Source organism: Mus caroli, chromosome X (genome assembly GCF_900094665.2).
Source record: "Mus caroli chromosome X, CAROLI_EIJ_v1.1, whole genome shotgun sequence".
NCBI classification, from domain to species: Eukaryota; Metazoa; Chordata; class Mammalia; order Rodentia; family Muridae; genus Mus; species Mus caroli.
Genome location: NC_034589.1, coordinates 123,213,949 through 123,239,976, shown reverse-complemented (window position 1 = coordinate 123,239,976; position 26,028 = coordinate 123,213,949). Strand labels below are relative to the sequence as shown.

The window sequence follows — 26,028 nt, the reverse complement described above, 5'->3', positions numbered from 1 at the left end:
GGATGTGGAGAAAGAGGAACACTCCTCCATTGTTGGTGGGATTGCAAGCTTGTACAACCACTCTGGAAATCAGTCTGGCGGTTCCTCAGAAAATTGGACATAGTACTACCGGAGGATCCCACAATACCTCTCCTGGGCATATATCCAGAAGATGTCCCAACCGGTAAGAAGGACACATGCTCCACTATGTTCATAGCAGCCTTATTTATAAGAGCCAGAAGCTGGAAAGAACCCAGATGTCCCTCAACAGAGGAAGGGATACAGAAAATGTGGTACATTTACACAATGGAGTACTACTCAGCTATTAAAAAGAATGAATTTATGAAATTCATAGCCAAATGGTTGGACCTGGAGGGCATCATCTTGAGTGAGGTAACACAATCAAAAAGGAACTCACACAATATGTATTCACTGATAAGTGGATATTAGCCTAAAACTTAGGATACCCAAGATATGAGATACAATTTGCTAAACTCATGAAACTCAAGAAGAATGAAGACCAAAGTGTGGACACTGTGCCCCTTCTTAGAATTGGGAACAAAACACCCATGGAAGGAGTTACAGAGACAAAGTTTGGAGCTGAGACAAAAGGATGGACCATCTAGAGACTGCCATATCCAGGGATCCATCCCATAATTAACCTCCAAACGATGACACAGCTTGCTAATTATTAGACATTATAGTCCTGTGGTCTCTAATAGGGTATCTGCTAGCCATGCCTAACATATAGCTACCCATGATTGATGTGTCTGTAAATAAACATTATATGATGAATTTCTATAGAAGTACTTGGTGCTGGGTACCCTGAAATCTTAACACCTGCTGCCTGGGCCATGAATAAAGCTCAGTGGCCAGCTGGCTCAGGTCTTGGTGGAGCACCTTGTGCCTTTTCCAGAGTACATGAAGTGACTTGTAAAAGTGACTACAAAACTGTTTACTTGCCTTCCTATCTACGGAGGCTACCATGATGCAGTGTCTCCTCTGTCGTCCTCATTCTTAGAGGGTGGAGAGCTTTCTGCTTCTGGACTCCTGCTATAGGCCATAGGCCTGCTTAGCTACAATATAGCATTGGGAACTCAGCAACCGGAGGTATACCACCTTACACATCATCTGATCCCTTTCATTTGCGCATCATTCGTTGAGACAAAAGGACCTGGGGAGCTGTACTGGCTAGTTTTGTGTCAACTTGACACACCTGGAGTTATTACAGAGAAAGGAGCTTCAGTTGAGGAAATGCCTCCACGAGATCCAGCCGTAAGGCATCTTCTCAATTAGTGATCGAGGGGAAAGGCCCCTTGTGGGTGGGACCATCTCTGGGCTGGTAGTCCTAGGTTCTATAAGAAAGCAGGCTGAGCAAGCCAGGGTAAGCAAGCCAGTAAAGAACATCCCTCCATGGCCTCTGCATCAGCTCCTGCTTCCTGACCTGCTTGAGTTCCAGTCCTGACTTCCTTTGGTAATGAACAGCAGTATGGAAGTGTAAGCTGAATAAACCCTTTCCTCCCCAACTTGCTTCTTGGTCCTGATGTTTGTTCAGGAATAGAAACCCTGACTAAGACAGGAGCTTATAGCAATATTCCATTATGGTTGTGTCTCTGTAATTAACTGTATAGATCTGGGTATCTTGTTGTATCACAAGCTGACATTTTTGACAATTCCAAAGACTCAGCAAAAACATAGAATATTCCCAACAAGTGTTTAAATTAATATTATTAACTGTAAATGAATAGCTGGAAGGATAGTATTTGTTTGGTGGGCTAAAATATTAAACATAATTGCCCCAATTTATTTTTACTTCTTTGACATGCTTTAAAAATTTTTTAACTATGGATTTGATTCACATTTGTACTGGACACTATTGCAATGAACTGTCAAAGAATGTCAAGGTGCAGATGAAGGACTGACAGAGATTTATTTTGGCATGAAATGGCAGTAAATAAAATTATTGCCACCAGTTCATGGGGATATTTTAATGCATATATATATATATATATATATATTCATTCTCCACATTTCAGTGTAAAGGACAGAGCTTAACTGTTTGGCAGTATTTCTGTGGCTTCTTGACCTATGCTCTTTTCTGTCCACTCCAAAATATTGGAAGAGGGCCGAATGTCATGATCGGAGAGAATAACCAGAGGACCCAAAGTAAACAAATACAAATTTATTCTTCAAAGCAGAATTCAAGGATAAAGTGGGAAAAGCACCACAGTGAGTGGCAACTGAAGTTAACCCATTTGCTCCTAGCCCCCTTTATCCCAAACTTTTCTACATTTGCATGCCACCCTTGACACCTCCCCAATCTCCTGATTTTTGTCCTTGTGATGTGTTCTTGCAGCCAGCAAGCAGCACAGCAGACTTCAGTCTGCCTTTAATACTGCCTTGGGAAGAGCAAGGAAATTCAGCAGGTCTCCTTCCAAAAATGGCAGCTAAAGGAGGAGGAGGACACTGGGAGAGGAGCCCTGGCTTTGACTTTTCCCCTCTCCACAGTCACAAGTGTTAAAACAGTGAGGAATTGCTGAAGTATTTCTTTGTCCCAAGTCCCAGGTTTCTGCAGGGAGGCCCACAGATTGGGCTATCTAGCCGAGGAGCTAAACTTTCACAGCCTTAGGGCAACACCTTAGGTTCTCTCCCAGGACCGTTCCTAACTTCATTGGTTATTTGTCAAAGTACCAAAGGAAGTTGGATGTAATTAATAACAGAAAATAGTCCACAACTCTGCCGCTGAAAATGTTGCTTTCAAACAAATGCTCTAGTCTGAAGCTGGGGACTGAACCCCCAAACCCTTAAAAAACACATACCCCAGGAAGGAATGGTAGTCCTTAAAATTAATCGGGTGGTAAAAAAAAAAAAAATCTCCCAGGCTTTGCCTCTGCCTTGCTCCTTGATTTGTTCTTTGACTATTGTGGCCTGCCAGAGCAGTTCGTAAAGCACCTGAAATCTCAATCAGGTTTCTCCACTATGAAGTACTGCCTGAGCCTGGGCCTTGTGAGAAACATTGAGAACCTTGATTCTCACCCTTGCTTTTTGAAGAGAAGGGCACATGTCTTCCTGGGTAGAAAACTCTATGGAACTACATACCACAGCCTTATGTCTTCAGCCAGTCAGCCTTCCCTAACAATTGCCAATCAATGTGAAGCCACGCTGCTTGAGCCGAAAGCACAGCTACCCTCTCACTGGCTTATTGTTCTCCATCAAAGCTGTCCAGAATAAATTGCCTACACTATTTGATAACAAATCCAGTATACACATTCCTCACCATGGATGCTATCTCATAAGTCGAAAGGTTTTCCTTAGGCTCTAATCCAGCAACTCCTTCACTACCTTCAACTCTATGGCTATACATTACACAAGAGCTTCAGCATACCACATACCCAGTAACATAGAACACATTTTACTAAATTCAACCTGTGTGAATTCACACCGTCCAAGGAGCCATTTTCATCACTGCAGGCAACTTGCCTACATATGGAGCAGTGACTACTACTGGATCCCTAAGCAATAGATTCATTTGGAGGGCATTACAGGTAAGCACAAGATGGCAAAATGCCGGTGACTCCTTTAGTGAGACTTCAATCTTGACCTGCTGCTTCGGTCTACATCCAGCACAAATCCTACATAACAAGATCAACATCTTTTCTACCAAGTCAGTTGTAATAAAATTGTCACAGACCTAGGTGGCCTCAGAGCTCAAGTAGAGGTTTTAAACAGGTCCCTCAGATTGTTTAATAGTGTCTGTGCTCCTCAGGCATAGGGAGGCACATACTTCATAGTTTCTGAGTCCTCTGTTCCACAACAAATTTGTCTGAATCCTGCCCACATTCTAGGCTCCTACAAAGATGCCTTATTCTGACTTATGACTCAGTTCTGTGTTTGATGCTAGCCTTTAAATGCTCACAATATAAGCAGATACCCAGTACTTCCAAGAGACCTCCAGGCATGAAATTTGACCCTTGAATCTGTGGCTTGGTTGGGGAGAATGCAATCCAGGCTTTTGGAGCCAAGCTACTGCTCTACCTCTCTGGAACAGATCAATCTAGATTCCTAGCAGTTCCATGTGTTTGCTGTGGCTTGGTTTATAACACAGAACTCTATAAACCTCTCCCTCTCTCCTGACTGGTGAGAACCACTGCATTCTATAAGGCCATGATTCAGACCTTAGGACCTAATAAGGGGCATAGGATGCATTCTATGCCTTAGCCTGGCAAAGGCTAATATATGCCCTTTGTCCTTCCTTTTTGTAGAGTGGGTAGAGCTTGGGTGTGCTCTATTTTGGTTTCTGAATCATTGTTTAAGGGTGGTAAGACATTTTTACCCAAGGCCCAAGTCTCAGTGGAACAAAGTCTGAACTTAGTGAAGAGAACAGAATGCCTCTCCCTGTTAGATGTCTCTGTGGCTAGATCTTCCTTGCATTGGTCTAAAGGTCAATTTACCTCAAATATCAGTGTAGAGAAAAGCATCCTAAGGGCACAGCCAGGATGCCTTCCTTCATCTTTCTGCAAGAGACTAAGGCTAACAAAGAGCAAGGCAGGACACTAATTCTTTAAGAACTATTAGAATTTAATATGTGAGTAAGGCTGGGAGAGCACTGATGTACAGTATATATGTAGAATTATGTTATATATATATGTATATATATGTATATATATATGTATATATATATATGTATATATATATATATATATACATACATACATAAACTCAAAATTTAGTCCATTGCAAGGCTCTGGGGTGAAAGCTCTCCTTGGTAAAAAGTAGTGTAAATGCACTCTGTCTCTGCTCCACGTTCCCTAAGCCACTCTTTTCACATCCACACTCTATTTTGAACAGTTGCTGGACAGAGGAGTCAGAGTATATACAGCCTAGGAAAAGTTAACTCATTTTGAGGACTGGGTTCACCTTTCAGTGTTAGCAACAGTTTTATGCGCAGGAAGACCTTGCTGCTATTCCATCTTGGGTGGAATGTGGCCAGTTTTCTGATTCAAGTCTAGTAGCTTTGAAGCAGGGATCATTATTCAGGCTGGTCAGTTGGAACTTTCCAGTGAATATCTGGGGCCAATCAGCCATCTCACCCAGTCCAACCTATGCTATCACATGGTTATATCCTGGACAGCGTCAGGCCCATACTCCCCTAGAATAGAGGGTTTCTGTTTCTTTTGAGAGAGAGAGAGAGAGAGAGAGAGAGAGAGAGAGAGAGAGAGAGAGAGAGCACTCTTTGAAGAAGCTGCCATTCCTGCTAGCAGATCAGTGAGGATAGACTCAGAAAACCAAAAAGAGTGGCTTCAGATGGGCTTCCAGAGCATCTCAATGAGTCTCTTGGGATGCCAAGACCATCAGGAAACAGGAGCATGGGGAGAGGGGATATAAAGAAACAAGTATTTCTTTAATGTTTCCAAATATCGGGTGGAAGCATATCTACAGTGAATTGTTCCTTCACCAGAGAAGCTCTGGTATGTACTGTGGCAGGATAAATCAAAGACACGGGAGGAAAACACCATGTAGATAGAATGAGAGGTAAGAACTATGCTCCGGAGCTGAATTAATGGGACATAAACTGCCCAGACTTCCCAAGGGGCACTTTGGAGGAGTATCTCAGCCATAACCATTTGTCTCTTTCAGTTGAGCCAGAGGGTAGGAATAACCCTTGGGGGAATCAATAATTCAGGACCTTGGGGCCATTAGTCTTTCACTTCTATGATTCCATGAAGAAGTGAAAGGGACCAGTGGGCACTGCTTAGCTCTGCAAGGTAACTTTCTGCTCCTTATCTGGGTGACAAGTGCCTTTGTCTGGGCTGCAAGAGCAGAATAACATTGAGGGACAAGCTCAATCTTAAGGATTATTTGGTACATTTCTAGAGTCAGAGGAAACACACCTCTCCTCCCCTCTTCCCCCACCACATCTCACATACCATTAGATCTCTGCTGCTGCCCCAGGTCCAAACATCTCTGGCTGAGGAACGTGGGGCCAGTGGTTCCTGGAAAGTTTGGGCAAAGGTTAAGGGAAGGAAGGCATTGACAAGAATGGGGAAAGGACTATGAGCTACAGGATGGGGCGCTGACTCCATCAAGAGGCCAGCAGAGTGTTTGCAGTCACATCAGAGCTTCGCACACTGGGGAAGGCATGGCGGAGCTTCTCCATGATGTCTTCTAAGCATAGGCTGACATCCTGACTCTTTGACCCCACATCATCTAAGTTAGAAGAGAGAGATTTGGAAAGATATTTTGAGATTTCCTTTATAAGAAGGAAGGCAAGAGGCTGAGGTAGGCTGAGGTAGGCTTCTATTAGCTGAACAGTGGATTCCGAGTACTCATACCCTCCCATTCAAATGAGTAGTATGGAGGAGAGACACTCACTAGACATTTGTAGAAGAAGCATATGAGAGAACCAGTCAACAGATCAATTATACACAACCCTAGCCCTAGCTCTAGTAAAACTTTGGGAAGGAGAAATGGCTGGAGATCCCATGGGGGAACTTACCTGCAACCTCAGTGTCTGGAGTAGTCTGTCCCTTCTCCCGGGGATGACTGCCTTCTGACTGGCGTGGAGAGGAAGCTAGGGAGGAGCCTGCAGAGCCATTGCCATCTGATTCACTGGGTGGCTAGCAAGAGGGACGAAGTGATTTAAGTGGCTTTGTCTTCATGGCCTCATTCTTAGATCCCTGAACTTAAAACGGAACCTTAGAGACTCTGTGCCCACCCTTTTGCCCTGGGTCTTTAAGAAGCTTTTCACAGTGCCATAAACACAGCTTTCCCCCTTTATGAAATCCTTTAGATTGTTCAACTATCGATTAAATTCTTGTTTTAACAACACAAGCCAAAGGCTCCTGGTCCTTGTAAGAGTGGCACAGCACCTAAGGGTCTTTTGCTACCATTTTAACTACAATTAGGCTACTTAGAGCCTGATTTTTTTTCTGGGGTTTCATCGTTGCACACCTGATCCTCATGGCATAGCAGATGTTAGAGAACTCCAGGAATTCATTAGAGATTATCCCTGGAAATAAAGGGGCCAATGACACACATGCCATAAGAGAGCAGAATGGGGGTGCTGACTGGGAGAGAAGGATGGGAACTGGAGGGGGAGGGGCACAGAGAAGGGCAATGGGGAGGAGAACAGATGAGAACAAAACATGGCGATACAGATGCACAACGGCCAGGATGAAAATAGTATTTTGAATGTGAATTTAAAAATTAGTTAAGCCGGGCAGTGGTGGCGCATGCCTTTAATCCCAGCACTTGGGAGGCAGAGGCAGGTGGATTTCTGAGTTCAAGGACAGCCTGGTCTACAGAGTGAGTTCCAGGACAGCCAGGGCTGCACAGAGAAACCCTGTCTTGAAAAACCAAAAAACCAAGAAACCAAAAATCAGTTAAACCGGGCAGCAATGGCGCACTCCCTTAATCCCAGCACTTGGGAGGCAGAGGCAGGCAGATTTCTGAGTTTGAGGCCAGCCTGGACTACAGAGTGAGTTCCAGGACAGCCAGGGCTACGCAGAGAAACCCTGTCTCACCCTCAGCCCCCCAAAATCAGTTAAGAAAGGAAAAGGGCTGTTCCTTGGATAATAAGGAGAATGAGGACACTGTCAGATGCATATGATGACAACGACAGATAATTGTGATTATCTGATTATGTGCTATATTCCTGGTATCTTGCTGAATGCTGCACATATATTATTTGATTTTAGGATGGTTACAATCCTATGATGTTGGTACTGTTACTTTTTAAAGTGTTTACTTATTATTATTACTGTGTGTACATGTGTGTTACGTGCAGGTGCATTTATGCTATAGAGCAGATGTGTAGGTCACAAGACAACTTCATGGAGTTGGCTCTCTCTTTCCACCTGTATGTGGGTCCCAGATATTGAATTCAGGTTGTCAAGCCTGCGTGGCAAGGACTGAGGCAGCAGAGCCACCTTGCTAGCCCCTTTTAAAATAGATTTATTTTTATTTTTATGTGGGATATCTGTGAGTGTATGTCACATGTGTATGGGTACTTCTGGAGGCCAGAAAAGGTGCCGGACTCCTTACCCCTGGAGTTACTCATGGTTGTGCACTGACCTACACAGTGCTGGGCAACCGAACTCTGGTCGTCTGGATGAGCAGTCTTCACTTCACGTGAGCCATCTCTCCACGTCCGCTGTTTTGTTTTGTTTTTTAGATTTAAAGCTGGTATTATCATTACCTCTGTTTTACAGATAAAGGAACTGGGGCCAAATAAGGTTAAATAACTCTCTGAGCCTCCACAGTCACTATATTCAAGCCCAGGCTGTCTGACCCCAGAGCTGCCTGACCTCCCAGAGACAAAAAGGGCAAATTACAACAAAAGAGCCCTTTATTGTAAAAATATTTCTCTTGCCAAACATGTCTAAATCTAAAAATGCCACATTTTGGATTGTGGGTTGGTATCTACATGTGCACAAATGTGCGTACATTTGTGTGCACTGACGTGTAAACGTATGGGCATGCGTGTGGAGGCTAGAGAACCGCCTTGGTGTCAATCCTTAGGTGGTGTTCACCTTTCTTTTCTGTTTTCATTGCTTTGTTTTGAGAGACAGGGTCTTTCATGGGCCTGGAATTCACCAAGTAGGCTAGGCTGGCCAGCAAGCCCCAGAAGTCCATGTCCTGGGTACAGAAATTCCAAATGTGTGTCACCACAGTGGGCTTAAAACAAACAAACAAACAAACAAACAAACAAACAAACAAAGCCCATGGTCTCTGCAGATGCAGCTCAGGTCCTCATGCTTGCTGCTACACTGAGTCCCTTTGGTTTCAGTTGGTTTTTGAAGTTTGTTCTTTTAATACCAAATTCCATTGGGCTGTGAAATAGAGTCTCCTTAAGTCCTTAAAAGTCCAATAGGTAGCTTGAGAGTGACACACAGAGGCAGTATGGAAGTGAATGGGAAGCGGGCTAGTTAAGGATGTACCCATTCTGCCCACCTCCTTCTTCCTCCCTTCATCCCAATTGCCAGTCAGCTCTTCCCAAGAAGTCGCCTGACTGCCACAGCCAAGTGGCACTTTCTCTTTCTCTCTGCTCCAACCCCAGCTCTTTGTGCCCTCCTCCAGACCCAGGGAGCTGCCCTGGTTCTGTGACTCCAGCCTCACCTGCAGGAGCAGCTCCCTCAGGCGTTGCAGCTGAGACTCTAGCTGCTTGTTGTGGTCTTCAAGGATCTGCATGCGCGTCTCCAGGCGGCTTTTGTGCTGCCGCAGGATCCTGGCTTCAGCCAGAAGTTCTTCATTGCGGTGGTCTGGGGTGGCTTCAGCAGAGCCCTCAGCCAGGGTAGGTGCCTCGGCTGCCTCCTCGTGCTGCCATTTCAGGCGCCTCAACTCTCCCTGGAGAATCCTGCCATGGACATAGACGCCAAGACCTAAGGCTTTAACGGAGTCAACTAGCTATCCAGTTTCCATGGGTTCCCTCTTTCTCATGTGTGAGGAGGTCTCTGTGATCACCCAACCCAACCCCTGGAGACACTCGGCTTGAAATGGCCACGGCCACTTCCTCTCCAGCCTGCATGACATTTACACTGCCATCCTGAAGCCTCAGAGCAGTGAACTGACATTTCACAGAAGAAACGTCTTAGGGCTTTGATGCTTTGGGGATTAATCTTGACCTTCAAAAGCAGGTAAGAACATGTTCTGCAAATAAAAGAGGCATTACTGCCAATGGCTTACCTATTATCCTACTTAAAGATTTTTAGATTCTCAGCGAAGACATAGCATAAATAAAGAGATCACCTATCCTGCCGTCTAGCTCTCTCTAGCCCTCCAACTGGACCTGTTTTGAATATTCATAATGAGTCATCAAGGAGACACCCCAAATTCAGGGATTATCACTTTCTGTTGTTTAGGCGAAGAGAATGGTGTTCTTTCCAGCATTTCCCAGAGCTTGCTCTCTGCTGCTTCAATGTGGCGGTTCTCTGACCTTCCCTGGAGAAACCAGGCTTTTGATCATAGTTCACTCCATTGTATAACGATAGTTTGTCCTAATGTTCACAACTAGTCCACAGTTCACACCACTACAGTGCCCTGCCCTCCAAGTTCAATAACGCTTAAATGGATTGCTCTCCTATTCAATGTGATGGACTTACACTCATGGCGTGCTTTCTCCGGACAGTGTCGTTTGCTGGGAAAGTTTCTAAAAGCTTACTGTATGTTTGTGCATTTATCTTTCCAGGACTGGTGACACACACTTTGCACACTGATCCTCACCTGCACCCCAGCACCCGAGGAACATTGTTCTAAGACTTGCCATGCCAAGGGTGGTGTGGAGACCAGTGATACTAATATCCCCGACAGCTGGTTAGGAATTGAAACCCGGGCCCTCTACTCCCAGGAGTGAGGTGAGGACTTGCATTTTTTTCCAAGCTTTGCCATTGACTCCTGTGTACACTCATGCTTGAAGTGCACTACCCTTAGAGATTCTGCTTTCAACTCCTGTCAGGCCTATGCAGCTACCTCTACTTCTGTGGAGACTGATACCATATGTGGCACTCTGTCTCTTCTGCTTTGGAAATGCTGGATGTAGGGTCACACACACACACACACACACACACACACACACACACACCCCGGGATAATTTCACTCAGTAGCAAGTAGTTCTTTCTAGTTTTACTGCAGAAAGTTTTGTTTTGTTTTGTTTTGAGAGCAAGAACAGGTTGTATTCTCAGCTGCATTTTTCTAGTGTTCTCTCTACGTGTATCTAACAGGTACTCAGAAAAGTCAGGGTTATATTACGAGGACTCAAACAATTATTAGAAGAATCAACCTTGATTAACCCTTACTATAAGGACTGACACATTCTATGCTTGATCTCATTTGGTCTTCAAAGGAAGCCTGGCAAGTTGGCCTCATTATTACCCCTATTAAACAGCTGAGAAAACGGAAGCTCATAAGTTGTAAGTGACTTGATTCAGGTTACATAGCACATCAAGTGTCAAGGTTAAAGCTCAAGCTGGCAGCCTCTGGCACCCACACTAATTTACAACATGACCATACCTACCGGTTCTCATCTTCTAAATGGGCCAGGATCTTCTCTAGCTCCCCCTTGCTTTCTGTGGCCATGCTGCATGGAACCTGCTGTCCAAAGGCCGGCTCTCGGTCTGTGATGGGGCTGGAGTGCCGCAACAGGTACTGGTCCTCATCACTGCATGGGTGTAGGCAGAGTAAGGGAGGTGACCAGGTGCTGAACACAGAAACAAGTCAGGGAGCCGATTCTCAGATCCCAGCTCAGACCCCAGGAAATGTATACTGGCCCATTCACTTTGCAGTCACATAAAGAAAGCCAGGCATCAAGTTCAGGCTTTGGGATGTTGAAAGAATGTCTGAGAGAGGACTGGGAGATATTTCCAGGATGTTAAGGTTTCTGGGGTTTTCTCGAGTATAATGAGACAATCACCTTCCCTTCCATGCTGTTTCCCTCTCTACGTGTCTTTCCTTTCTCACCTTCCAGAAGGATCTGGTCCCAGTTAGGACCAGACTGTTTGTCCATGTCAGCAGTTCCTAGACCTTCTTTACAGGCAAGGAATCTCTCTTACAGAGGCAAGGACTCCCTCTCTGTCCTATGGCACCAGACCTCCCTTAGGCCATATTTGCGTCGTCTCTGTTTTCTCTTAGGGTTTCTGCAGCATTAATGGGGTTTTCTATCTGGAGCACAAGATGAAAGGCTCCTTTAGACAGGAGCCTTTTTTTTTTTCTTTTTCTCTTTCTTCGAAGTTGGGCATGGAAAGATGATATCATGTGATGTGAAGGGGCCTTGGTAGATAGCTCAGTTGACAGATGAGAAATTGCTTCTTTTCCTAAACACTGTCTTCAGGAAGCAGCCTTCCTGCCTCAGGGAATCAAGGACCCTAACCACCATCCTCCCATTCTCTTGATGTGATACCATCCCCAAACAGTGGCAGAAGGATCCCAAGAACAGCTATTTCTGGAAAATTAGCAGCTGTGGAAACTCACATGCTATCATCCGGGGACAGGCTGTCATTAAAAAAGGAACAATTTTGACTTTCCATCTCAGCAAGCCTAGAAAGACAGAGCCATACATAATAGGAGAGAATGCAGGATGTGGGGTCTGCTTCCATCCCCAGCACTCCAATGGCACAATAGGATCACTGGCTTAGGAAGCTGCCCCACACTTACCATCACTAACGATTGGGCCTTGTTGGCCATGGTACATTCCACTTCGAACCTCCCCTGGCTCATTCTAATTCTCCCTGTCCTTGGACTTTCCACAGTTCCCACCCACTTCTCCTTGTTCTTCGTATAGTCCCCACTCCCACTGAAAGGCAGTGGTACCTGCTGGCAAAATGTTCAATTCGAGAGTGTGTGTCAGCGTGTGGCAACATCGGGGAAGAAGCAGGTCTGGAAGAAAGCATCAGAGATTCAGAGGACCAAAAGCAACTGAAAGCCCCTCTCCTCCCCGACCCTCCCCACTCCATTGCCAGGATGCTAACAAGATACAGAGAGTGGATCCTACCCTATCGCTCAGGCCAGAATCTAGGTCAGACTTAAGCTGACCCGCCCTGTCGCTGGTGGTTTTCACCTGGGAACATTGTCCAGCTCATCTGTGACTCAGCCCCTTCCCAGCAGATAGGTGAGCTGGATAAGGTCACCTGGGCCTCTGCTCAGCTACTCACGTCTCACTGCAGTCGCTCTCCAGGACTGACTGCACGGGCAGATAACCTCTCTGAGGGTGTTTACTGAAATACTGCTTGGAGCGGAATTTATTCTTTAAGGTTGTGGCAAAGTCCCTCATGTTTTCACTAGATGTGGTCTGCAGGGGAGACAGGACAGAGAGAGCCATGCTAGTGACTTCCAGATGTCAGATCTCTTCCACTAGAGCACAGAACGTCTGGTATCCCCGCTGTTTTTCGTGCCTACCATATCCTCCCAATTAAAAGGAAAAAGGTCTCAAAGAAGACAAACTAAACCCTCAACACTGGCTGCCGCTGGGAAGGTAGACTGGAGGGGGGAGGGGAAAGGAAGACTTTCATTCTCAACTTTGAACACTCCTGTCTGCATAGTTTGAATCTCTTACAGAGAGCATGTAATTGCTACATTTTAAGGCATCTTTTTGTTGTTACACTGGGATTGTTCAGGTAATCGTATTGTTGAAAGCTCATGGGTTCGTCACTGTTAAACACAGAAGACAGCATCTCAGAGCAGGTACCCTGATCTTCTGGTTCATACAATCTTCCCATCCCCTTTTCTATGGAGTCAGTGGGAATTGGGCACCCCATAGTTCCTTATTCTCTACATTTTGACTAGTTGTGGATCTCTGCAACAGGATCCATTAAGACAACAGCAGCTGACTGCCAACACAGACGGGAAATTCCATAGTCCCATCCCTAGATGAAGAGCTACAAGGGGCTAATGCCTGCTGAGAGAGAAAGAACCATACAGGTTATCCAATCCCAAGTGATCAGCTCTGGACACATGTACATAGTAGCAAAGCTAAATTGATGTAGTAGGTTGTATATACATGTGTGCATACATATGTATGTATGTATGTAGATATGTATATTTTTTATGAAACACTCATTTTGTATTATGCATCTGGGTGCTTTGCCTGCCTATCTGTGCCTTGGAACTGGAGTGACAAACTGTTGTAGGCGGCTTTGTGAGTGCTGGCAATTGAACCTGAATCCTTTAGGAGCAGCAGTGCTCTTAACTGTAGAGCCATTTCTCCAGCCCAAGTGGACTGTGGAGAAACAGGTCTGTGTGTGTGTGTGTGTGTGTGTGTACATACACATGTATATTCATGTATATTCAACTAACAATAATTAAAGAAGAGATCATGCATTTGGGAGGGGGACACAGAAAAAGTTGGAGGGGACAAGAGTGTGTAGATGTGCTGCTCAGGTATTAAGTTCTTAAAAGTAAAATTATCATTAAAAACTTTCTCTTTATAAAATCTGAAATTTGATTTACTTTGTGTGTATGGAGGTCAGAGGACAAATCACAGGAGTTGGTTCTCTTCTCCCAGCACGTGTGTTCTCGGAATCAAACTGCAGTCATGAAGCTTGGCACACTTACCCTCTAAGCCATCCTGCCGCCCCTTTCCTATAAATTCCAGGAGTGGGGAAGATAAACAGGAGGCAGAGGATTATCAGCTTCTCTCTGCCAGATAGCTTCTTCTGTTTGCCCTTTATAATGCTTTGTGTAAATGGGAATAAAGGAAAAGTAATGGAAATGGCCCCTACTCTCTCTCGCTCACACATCCCTTTGCTAACATAATTTGAAGATAATGCCTTAGAGAAGTGGATTGTGGAGAAACAGTTTAAAAATGGAGAGGATAGAAAGCCAGATGGAGTGTACTCAGAGTTCTGCAAGAATCTAATGGAACAGCAAAGTATAAAGATGTTGAGGGAGGGGCAGGAAAGATGGCTCAGCAGTTAAAAGCTCTGCTGTTTCAGAGGACTCGGGTTCAATTGCCAGCACCCACAAGGCTGCCCACAACTATTTGTTACTCCAGTTCCAAGGGACCTGACACTCCCTTCTGGCCTCTTCAGGCACCAGGCATGCAAGTGGTCCACAGATATACATGCAGCCAAAACACCCAGATACATAATATACAAAATGAACAAATCCTTAAAGATACTAAGGGGACAAGCTCAGGATGCCACACATGTAGCAGCCCTGTGGCTGAGTTCAGGGACATTGACCAAGATGGGCTCAGGCAGCTTTGAAGGGAAGGCTGCCCCTGGAAACCAAGTACAATTTGGGAGTACAGGTTAAAAGCCTATGTCTCTCCTTTTAATGGACTGTGTAACTTGAGCAGAGACTTTGGTACTGGCATGAAGGGTAGAAAAAAAATGACAAAGTAGAAAGAAGAGACCTAGATTCAGTACAGGAGCTATACAAGAAACGAGCCAGGAAAACTCACACGAGCAAGAGAAAGGGAGATACTTGGAATCACCTTGCTCCCCCATCCCCACCTCCCGGGGATATTTTTCTGCAGCAAAACAGTTAATGCCAATTAAAGGACTAGGGCTCAGAGCACTCTAGGCAGCTATGGCCCCAGTGTCAGAAAAGCTTTGATAGAAGAGTAGAGGGGCCTGAATCCTTAAACCAGTGAACCCCTATTGTTTGGATACCACTCCATCAGGAGAGCTGACTCCTGTGTGCCAATGCTGTGCCCAAGAGGATCAAAGTCCCTCCCACCTGATGCGGAGGGTCCATACCGGTGTGTAATACTCCATGATGGGATAGTGGAGCTTGTTGCCTTTGCTGGCCCTGCCTGTCAAGAAGCAGGTCTGGCAGATATCCACGTTAAACTGTTTCAGACTCCGGTACCTTGGGGAGAGAAGATATATGGTCGTGAAATTAATCCAGTGTACTACAGTGACTTCACCATTCCCACAATCCAACTACACACAGAGAAGGAAGTGGGGCTCAACCTCAACAGGTGAATAGCCTTATTCTACAGACCACAAATCCTGCATTAAACCACAGGTCCCAGATCCTAGAAAGTGTGGAAAAGGGCATTGTGTCAGCCAGGTCTTAAGGGGGGGGGATGCAGGTAGGAATAAACACCTCACTGTGGGTAGCTTTCTAAACAAGAATGGTCCTAAAGGTCCTCTCCCTACTCTGGAGAAGTCAAACCTCCCATATGAAGGCAATTTATTCCATAGCTGTGGTTTAGTTGATTGAAGGTTCTTCATAATAATTGATTTATATTATTACAGAATATAGAACATATTTCTCCCCTTCTCCTTTTAAAGGCAAGCTAAACTTCCCTAGTCCTGGTAGCATCAAAGAGTGAAGTGCCTAGCCTTAGGTAATCCAACAGATATCCCTGGGTTTTCAGCTAAATAGCTAAATCTTGGGCAGTCACATTTCACTTTGGTGTGTAGTTTACTCAAGTTATAAAAAGCAGAGTGTTTGTAGGGACAGTTATGTTAGTACTCTAAAAAGCTAAAAGGCTGACTGGATTGAGGTTGGGACTCAGTGCTTGCCCAGCATTGCCCAAGACCCCGAATTTTATCCTCTGCAGCAAACTCAGAAACTTTAGGCATTTTATGGGAGCAGTTAGCTTTGTGGAGGAAGAAGTAAATTATAATCCGAGAGGCTTCCAATGAATTCCAATAATGTTTTATCCCTTAAGCTTATCCCTGGGTATGCACAGTGTGCTGCAGTCAGTCGACACTGTAACATATTCCATCTATGAGGTTGATAGTGGAGAGGAATGTACAGTTAGTTGACTTGCCAAAAGCCCTCGTGTGTTAAGTAAATTAGTTTTTTATTAGGAGTTCATAGTCACTCTCAGCTGCATAGCTGCAGGTTGTCCATGCCTCTGAGGCTATTTACATCTATGGGACTGCTTGAGTCTCCTTTATGTGACATGCTGGCCATGTTTGTTCAGGCTTTGCTGGCTAAGCATCTGGTAATCCAGAAATCCATAATAAAGCATTGCCTACAGATCTCAGGTTTCTAAAGATTTATTTACATATGTATTTTTATGCATATGGGTGCTCTGTCTGCATGTACATCTGTGCACCAGAAGAGGACATCAGACATGAGAGATGGTTGTGAGCCACTGTGCGGGTGCTGGGATTTGAACTCAGAACCTTTGGAAGGGCAGCTAGTGCTCTTAACCATGGAGCTTTTTTTTTCCCAACCCCTCAGGTTTTCAGATCAGGGATATGTGAGTGGCATGGTAGAAATGTTATAAACACTGCATCTGAGTGTGTGTCTCTAACTCTGCACTGGGATCTCTTGTGTGCTGCCTAGTGGTCAGCTGTGTGTGTGCTGGGGGGCAGTATGTATATCACCTTATGAGATAAATTAATTTTTCTTTTCTTTCTTTCTGGGGAGTTGATGGTGAACTATATATGCTGATACAACATTTAGTATATAGATTATTTTTTATAACATTTATTATCATTTTTAAGAACATGTAGTACTTTTTATTACAACTAGAACAAAAACCCTTTCCTTTCTAATTTTTAGAAGTTAAACATTTTCAATAAAAATGTTACAATACCACACCATAGATAAATCATAAAGCAAAATAAGTAAACAATGCTGCTCTGTACTCAATTTTTGTGTCCCATGACATTTTTATTCTCTCAGAAATTATTGTATCCCATACCTGAACCCTTTGATGGGGCACTGTCTACAGATAGAGCACTTGGTTTGATGCTTCACTTGCTCAGCGATGGTGACCCGATGCAGAACAGCCAGCCACACCATAGACTGGGGCTCCAAGTTGACCCACTCCAGGAATTGGGAAGCTTCAATGACTGGCTTGCCAGTGCTCTAGAGAAATAAGAAATCCAGTAAGTAGAAGGCCAAATATCTTGCTGCTTGAGTGCCAGCCAGCATCTGGTGAAGCAGGAGAACTCAGCACTCTTCTCCGCAGGACTCCCGCTCTATACTCCAGAGAACTGTTGGTTCTGTTGCCCCATCTCAACAAAGCTCCTGTACCTCTGAGTACATTGCACCCATAGCTGAGAGGCTGGTCTCCATCTGTTCCACTCACCATCCCTTCCATCTTACTTCCCTCCCTCTTTGAAGCTACAGGTCCATACTTACAAAGCGAAAGCAACTACGGACACTGGGCTCCACATTGCTGCCCCCAAATGCTGCCACTTCACCCAGCTGACGGGGCACTTGAATGGCTTCATGAAGCAGGGCACCGAGATGGCGTTGATCACACTGGCTGCCTGAATTGGCCACTTGGCTGAAGAGATCTGCTGGGCCCATCATCGACAATAGCCAGACCCAGTTTAGGAATGACCAGAGAATGGTACATGGAAGAAGAAGCAGAAAAGGATGACAGAGAAAGAGCATACTGCACTGTTGAACTGATAACTTGAAAGAAAGCCCAGAGACCCATCCCCTATCTCAACTCCCAAGGGTTCGAAAAAGAGCATTCCTGAGTTTGGGTGGGGGAATGAGACAGACACAAAGAGGGCATCATCAATGAGAAAGGATGGGAGGGGAAAAGGACAGGGAGGGAGCGAACAGAGGAGAGAATGATAAAGAGACAAATACAGGAGCACAGGAGAAACAAATGGATATCAATGAGGAGGCAGGGGGTGAAAGAAAGATAGAGGGGGAGGAAAGAGAGAGAGGGAGAGAGAAGAGAGAAAGAGAGATAAAAGAGAAGAGAAGATCAGAGAAGGGGAGAGAGAGAGAGTGAGAACACAGAGAGCAAGCGCAGACAGAGCTAAGTAAGGGTAGCGCCAGATGCGGATGCTATAGCATTGGGAAAGCAGTTGCTTCCTTGCTTGGTGGTCAAGAGAGAGCAGCAATTCTAGAACCTCCTCAAAGCTGAGCCAGCAACCTTAGCAAACCCCTCAACATAAAATCCATTGCTTCAAACCTCACCTACGTCCCCAGAAAAATGCACCTGGGGACTGAAAATCATCACAAGGTGACCAAGTACCCCTCTGCTGAGTCACAAGATGGAAACTCTGCTGATCCTACCGTCTCGTCTCCCTCCTTTCTCCCCTTGCCACACCCCTCCCCCACCCAACATCACTGCAGAGGCAGGAGTTGTACTCACACTGAAGTTTTTCTTTCACTTCCGTGCCACACAGGCATGCGATGCCAGTCTTAAAGGACAATGCTCGCATCTTTCCACTGCGACCACTAGGTTTAAAGGAAGAGATAGAAAACATATCTGTGTTATAATTATGTGTAAATATATGTGAAAGGTTAACGTCTTGGCAGTCTTTTCTCACTGGCCCATGCTCTAAGCTGTCCTGATCCAAGTATAGCATGGGAACAAGCTCTTCCCACCAAGGCCAATGGAGATGCCCCATTGGATTAATTGGGCAGGCTTCCAGGACTGAAAGCCTTTACCTATCAAAAACATTGAGGAGCCAGTTGAGGCTCATGTCTACACACAGTGGCACATTGACCAGGATGCCTCTTTCCTCCTCCAGTCGTTCATACAAGGCAGTCAAGCAGTGAATGACCTCCACCACATCCATCACATGTTCACTGGCCTGCAAGTCATGCTCATTGAAGATCTCCAGAGCTGTAGTTAAAGTTACCAGATCCACTGGAAAGGAGAGAAGAAAAGGAAGATGGAGCCCAAAGAAGCAGCCCAGGTCTCTGATGAGGCAAGTCTACGGCATCACCAAATCTGGTATGAAGTCCACACCAATCATTGGCAAGTCTGCCATAAGCTTGTCCTTTACCATGATTCCCATCCTACGGGAGAGCAAGGCACCGAAGGTCACCCCAATTAACATAGCACACCTCTGTATACATAGGTTCTTTCACATCTGTTTTGAGAAAACAGTGAGATGGGAATGAGTGCACGTCCTGCACTGTATTGATTCCCGAGGAGTCATTCCCACTTGAAGTTTCTCTGTTTGCAAAGGTTTCATCTTTTAAAAATAATTTTGGAGGAACAGAGGGCAGATCCCTGGGCCTTGCTCATACTAGGCACTCTATCACCAAGTCAAACCCTCAGCCCAATATCAGTTCCAATCGAAAACAGATTTGTTCAGGAGCCCTGTTCTAGGAAGCTTAGTCCTGGTCACAAAGGGTGGTGCATGGCTGGTTGAGTGTGACATACATCAGGAAGACATAATTACTTGTGATGCTGAGTCAGACTAGCTAGAGCCCTGGGACAGAAAGATTACATGAACAGTACTCCTGAGCAAGGCCAGAAGGGACAGTGACACGTCTGCAGTATGCCGATGAGTAACCACGGAAACTTGCTTTAACAGTTCTGTTGCTGTACCTAATAAGCCCAAGATGGCAGACCATGAAGCAGAGACTGCCTGCTGCAAAGCAAAGTTTCTTGATTACCCAAGCTGGCTAGGGACAAACCCCCCCCCAAAACAAACAAACAAACAAACAAAAAAAACCTATGGTTTGGATAGCTGTGGGGTTTCTTTGAAAACAAGCCCGGGGCTTGGGGGGAATGGTAATATCAAGCTTTCTCAGTCAAGATGTCCCAGCATTTATAGCGTCCCCATCAAAACAATCAATAGCTCTGGCCAGGGCGGGATGAAAACGACAAGAAGCAGACAGGTGGGGAATAGGAAGAAGGGGGCGAAAGCCATGGGAAAGAACAACTGAAGACGTACGGCGCAGGGCCTTCTGGACTCTGCGGAGCTTCATGGCAGTGCGGTAAGCTGAGAACTTAATGTTGTTCAGATCAGCTGCAAAAAAAATGAAAGAGACTCACTTAGGTCAGAGAATTGTAAAATAGAACAAGTGCCAACAAGGGTATGTATGAATGAGAGTTGTTAGTGGAAACAACTTGGTATTGTGCAATGAGGTGCAACACATACATCCTGCTATCAAGGTGCTATATAACCCACAGCAGTGATGTGCAAATTTTTTTTTTACAAAGTTAGAAATGTATTTTGTATCATGATCTAATATATACACATTTCAGAAAGCAGTTCTTTACTAGATTTAATACAAATAAAACCATAAAATTAATAGCAAACCTGACCCTTGCTAAGTGTCCATTGATACTTATGCTCCCAGTCTCTTTCAGCTTTTGGAGAAGATTGTTATTCATGCTGAAATAATATTATGACCTCCATACTAAAAAGTATGCCCTGGAAACCCTCTTGCACACAAGTACCAGAAGCCACATACAAGAACCCCTCAGCAGTGTTGTTTGCATATGGTCACTCTAAACTAGAGACCTATGTGCCTATCAGCAATAGAATAGGTAAAGAAACGCTATATTCAATGGTATCCCCTACAGCAGTGGAACTGTTCTACGTGTAGTCACATGGATAAACCTGTGACATATGCTATATTTCTCCTAGTAGGCAAAGATACGGCATGAAAGAGTCTCCCTCAATGCAGCTCAGAGACTGCCTTTCAAATCAGATTATACTTCATGTCTTCAAGCATAGCTCCCTAATGATGTGAAAATGGTCCAGGGGGAATGGAGAATATGCTGTTGAGGAAGATGCAGAGGGGCTGTTTTATCCTTTTAAAAACCACCTTATTGAAGTACAAAGGATGTGCAAGAAGCTATATGTGAAGTGACAGTTAGGGAGCCAGTATTTAGTGTACATAGCTTGTACATTATCACAACCTGTATCATAAACCTACCCATTGCTACCGAAGTTTCCTCCCAACTTCTTATTTATTATTATTACTATTAGTAGTGGTATGCTGCTGGTAAGAATACTTAATTCTAAAATTATCCTCTTAGTAAAACTTGACACACAAAAAGAGCACTGTTAACTATACACACTGTGTCATATAGCAGATCTCTAGGACCTATTCTTGTTGCATAATTGAAATGGTGGCCTGTGACCATTGCATCTCATAGCATAACATTCTTTGGTTTTTATCTACATTGTCTAAATGGTATTGCTTTAAGATTAAAGGGTACAATTCCATTTTGTGCATATGGCACATGCTCTTCATCCATTCATACACTGATGGAATACACAACAAAGACAGAATCCCGCCCCATATAGGAACCTTGCATTCTCACCTAGGGTTTGGTATAACTCAGTCATCTTAGGATGGTCCCAGCATGTGGTCTGAGCCTGGTGGCTACAAACAAAAGCATCAATAGCACCAACATCACATTCCCAACTTCCTTTGCACACACACACACACACACACACACACACACACACACCCATCAGTTAGTAAAAGGCAGGTTGCAAGACGCAGTACATTGCAAAGATAAACTCTAAAGATCCTGATACACCAGAGTTCACCATCACCCGGGCAGAATCTTAGTACTTCTTAGAAGTTGGAGGAAGCGTTAGACTAATCAGGGGAATCTCAATGCACAGGAAGTGACAGAAGGACAGGAGATGGAGGGGCTAGGCAGGTGACTGACCAGCTTCTGGTTCCGATGACCACTCACTTGATGTAGTAGGGGACTTTATTGGGAGAAATTGCTCTTTCCCAGGGAACTTGGACAGAAGCTGTTAAAAAAGAAAAAAAAAGTAAGGTGGCCACTAGTATTCTTCAAACATCCTAGCCATTCTCAAATTAAATTTCTTAATTAGATTAATTCATTTCATTTTATGTGTTTTGTCTGCATGTATGCATGTGCACCACATGTGTGCTTGGTGCCTGTAGAGGTCAGAAGAGGGCATGATATGTCCTGAAACTGGACTTAGAGATAGTTGGGAATCATCCTGTGGGGGGCTGGTAATTGAACCTCTGTTCTCTGCAAGAGAAACAAGTGCTCTTAACTGCCTCTCCTGTCCATTTTGGACATTCTTAAACTCTATGCTTCCTCAGATTAAACACAAAAGGAAATAACATTCACTTCCAACTGTTAACAGCTCCCAGGGAGTGGCATTAACAAGCAACACATGTTTCTTGATGCAAGAGCATGGGAAGCGGTTGTCAGTAATGGCCGATGGAACGAGAAACAGGGCTAGAACATGAACAGGAATGCTTCATAACCCGAGTTTTTTCCCTAAGCAGGCTGTCATTTTTACCTACTCAGTGGCAGGTAGCTGACCTGCTCCTGTAGCTATTTTCTCACAAGGCTTAAAGCCTTTCCCTAGAATGCCAACCTTCTCAGATCTGTGGGGCAGAGGTGGGGGGGGGGTGATAGTGCCCATTTATCTCTTATAAGGAACTCTTTCAACTCTGTTTATATCACCGAGATCTTAACAGGAGAGGCCCAGGTTACTTGGCTCACTCACTTTAATTTTCCTGACTACAAGACTCCTCAGCAGATTTAGCTGTGTGGAACTGGCTCTAAAGGCAAAAATTTGAAGCATCTTTATTGAGCTCCTCCTATGTGCCAGATACTATGTTCATGCCTTGTGTCCACATCTAAGTTCCCTTTCTGCATATGTTTGACATCTCCATTCCTACCTTCTTGGTCTAGGCCAGCATCACCCATTCACACGGATTATTTCTGCTCCCACTCTGGCTCCCAACAATCTTATTCTGAACATCATACTGATATGTAAATCAGATCACGTCACCCCCACTCCTCAAACCCTATCAAAAATCCTCTGTTGTGTTTGGAGTAAAATCTTGAGTTCTCACGTTGATCCACAAGGCCTTCTGTGCTCTAACATGTCTGCTCTTTCTGTTGCTTTCTTCTCTATAGGTCTCCTTGCTGTTCCTCAGCACACATCCCTTGGCCCCTGCTTTAAGGGCTAGAATTTCTGCCTAATGTGCTTGCTCGGCTATCCGTATGGTCCTTCCATTGCCTTTAGAGCTCTATAAGCTGCTACCTTCTCAGTGAGAGCTCTGCAATATCTCTTCCCACTAGCCACATGGGCTCCATTTCCATATTGCCTTTAGGACTCTCTAAAACTGTCACCCTCTCAGTGAGACCTCTGCAATGTCTCTTCCCCTTAAGTCTAGTCTCCCCTCCCCCAGGCATGCCTTCCTTGCTTCAATATTTTCCATAGCACTTGTCACAAATTTCTCTTATACCTGGCTACTTACTTGATTATGATCTGTTTCTTCCACTAGAATATGAGTTTTCCAAATCTAAGGATTTTTTTTCCCCACCAGCATGGCCCCAGTGCCCAGAAAAGTACTTGGCTCACAATTAATACTGTTGCACAAATATGCTTATTTAATTTTCAAAACCTAAGGAGCTAGAAACCCCTCCCCTTTAGGTAGGAAAGGTGAGCTTCAAAAGATTGCCCCAGGTTTTCAAATTTGCACAGCTCTTAGGCTGAGGCACAGTTGCTCTGAAGCAGTACTCTCTGACCGGGGAGGCTGCTCTTCTAACCATCCCACCACACAGCTTTTTCCTTATTGCTTCTTGGATGCCAAGACATCCTGGGCTCCCAATGGATCCCTAGCAGACAACAGTAGATTTTCTTGGGAACAAATGGCTGAGGGTCTGCTTCAGGCAGTCTAGTTTGATTCACATACTGGAGAGGAAGTGCTGTGACCCAGGCCCAAAGTCCCGGTGGGCATCCTGGAGTTGCTTAAGCCTCTCAGCCACTGACACCTATGGGAAGAAGAGTGGGTTACTTCTAGCCACTCACCATGGGATCCTCAGTTGCCTCCAAGAAGCTCTCTGAGCTCTCTCACAAGGCAGCCTTTCTCCTGTTCCAATATCGTCTGTGGTCCCCCAACTCCCACCCTCCTCCAGCACCGACAAGGAGCGGAGAAAAGCCTTCTTAGTTATAAGCCATATTAATTCTTCTCTCCAGTCTAACCAGTGTGTTTAAATCTACACAAGCCCCTCTCATTCTTCTAGTTCAGCCACTACCTACAGCTTAGAAGTTGAGAGGCTTATTCTCTGACCCCTAACTCCCTAGTATTCTTTTCCTGTGTAGATTGCATTTCCAAACCATTGGTATTCTTTGGGCTTGCATATACTCCCCTTCCACCCTGACCCACAAGCTTGGCCATACCAAGATGCCTTCCCCCCCCAAAAAAATATCATTTCAGCATGCTCCTCTACCTGGAGCTGTTTCCACCGGATGTTGATCTGTTCCAGAGCCCTGGAATTCTCCATTGACAAGTGCACATCAGAGATGGCAAGCTGGTGGGCCAGATCATTCACTAACTTCACCCCATCTTTCACAGGAGAGAATTCTTCTTTGAATAGCTAGAACACCGGAACCCAAGTGCCACAGCAGACAGAGTAGGGAAGAGGACACGTTACTCACTCACCTGAACTCTCCCCTTTCCATGTACAGGGTTAGTCTCAACAACACTTCTTAGCTACTTGGCCATTTGTGCAATAAACTAAGCCATGTGCGGCCACTGGTTTTATCCTTTTCTTCTATTCATTTCAGAAAAGCATAGAAAGAGGAAACAGTAAGACCAAAAAAACTATAAACAAACTAGCCCCCAATCCAACCCATAACTAAAAGATACTCAGCTGAGGCCCAGACCAGCAACTAAGTCTCGGCAGAAAGAACACTGACACTGTGAAAGGACATCAGGTCTCAGTCAGGGAAGGATCCCTACATACCTTGATGGCTTGGATATGCTCTGGGAGGGAATCAATAAAGAGATCTCCTATGGGCTCCCACGTGGCTCGGACTCCCTCTGCTTGGGTCAAAGTACTGCTCAATTCCTCCATTGCTCCTTGGATCTCCAATAGATGTTCCAGAGTATGCTCAATGTGGCGATGCTGATCTACACAGCGGGCTGTCAGCTTCTCCCACAGCTCACTGGCCACTGTTGCCTGCTTCCATACAAAGCGACTAAGATTTTGAATTCGCTGTCTGGGGGAGGTATCTGTGAGGCCAACCAGGAAGACAAGACAAGCTAACTCAGCAGAGGCAACTCAGAGAAAGACCAAGGCATACTCCTCCCCTTTATAAAATGCTTGCTTGTGGATTTGGGGATATTGGTGTGTGCTTGTATACACAGATTCATACTTACATATATATTTCCATGGTTGTGCTCCTTTTTGCACATTCAGGGATTTAAAATTCCATTACATTTGTTTATGCATTTATACATACTCTGAGTGTGTGTGTGTGTTCCACAGTGTTTGTGTGGAAGTCAAAAGACAATGTGCTCGAGTTGGCCCTCTCTTTCTACAAGGTGGCTCCCAGGGATGTAGTTCATGTCAGGGTCCAAGGAAGACATCTTTCCCAGCTGAGCCAATTCACTAGCACCACATTCAGAGATTTTCTAAAAACCGTGTATCTTAAGATTATTATAGAATAGCTTTTCAATATAAGTAATAATATCAATATTTCCTCACCCTTTCCTAAAATGGTACTGTCTTGTAAGCTGATAGTGTCATATTCCAAGCAGGATTTTGGCATTGGCCTAATCTGTCTTTTTTTTTTTTCAGAGTTCCCTAGTTTTACCGAGATTCCTTTTTGTACATGTGCATACATACTCATTTAGCTTTGTGCAATTTTATCAAACGTTGTTTCATAAATCTACTGCTACAGAAGACCATTTTTTCTTTTTTTAAAAATTAGGCATTTTCCTCATTTACATTTCAAATGCTATCCCAAAAGTCCCCCATACCCTCCCACACACCCACTCCCACTTTTTGGCCCTGGCGTTCCCCTGTACTGGGGCATATAAAGTTGGCAAGTCCAATGGGCCTCTCTTTCCAGTGATGGCCGACTAGGCCATCTTCTGATACATATGCAGCTACAGTCAAGAGCTCCAGGGTACTG

General features: G+C 44.8%; 1 protein-coding gene across 5 annotated transcripts in view; it reads right to left on the bottom strand.

Moving 5' to 3' along the window:
- Drp2 (dystrophin related protein 2) overlaps positions 1-26,028 on the bottom strand; it is an 82,799-nt gene that overhangs the window by 28,269 nt on the left and 28,502 nt on the right. For 4 of the 5 annotated variants that reach the window (XM_029473351.1, XM_029473349.1, XM_029473350.1 and 1 more), the window contains 18 exons: positions 24,855-25,123; positions 24,339-24,485; positions 23,801-23,879; positions 21,807-21,867; positions 21,423-21,484; positions 20,041-20,115; positions 18,800-19,001; positions 18,501-18,586; positions 17,525-17,682; positions 17,082-17,248; positions 15,172-15,283; positions 12,625-12,761; positions 12,284-12,349; positions 11,945-12,010; positions 10,992-11,135; positions 9,097-9,334; positions 6,476-6,596; positions 4,715-6,186 (listed from right to left, as the gene is read on the bottom strand). In XM_029473351.1, the coding sequence (XP_029329211.1) occupies positions 6,062-6,186; positions 6,476-6,596; positions 9,097-9,334; positions 10,992-11,135; positions 11,945-12,010; positions 12,284-12,349; positions 12,625-12,761; positions 15,172-15,283; positions 17,082-17,248; positions 17,525-17,682; positions 18,501-18,586; positions 18,800-19,001; positions 20,041-20,115; positions 21,423-21,484; positions 21,807-21,867; positions 23,801-23,879; positions 24,339-24,485; positions 24,855-25,123 (2,315 nt within the window). In that variant the 3' untranslated portion in view covers positions 4,715-6,061. Of the gene's footprint in view, positions 1-4,714; positions 6,187-6,475; positions 6,597-9,096; positions 9,335-10,991; positions 11,136-11,944; positions 12,011-12,283; positions 12,350-12,624; positions 12,762-15,171; positions 15,284-17,081; positions 17,249-17,524; positions 17,683-18,500; positions 18,587-18,799; positions 19,002-20,040; positions 20,116-21,422; positions 21,485-21,806; positions 21,868-23,800; positions 23,880-24,338; positions 24,486-24,854; positions 25,124-26,028 lie in introns of those variants that run through there. The other variant, XR_003835710.1, reaches the window with a different exon arrangement.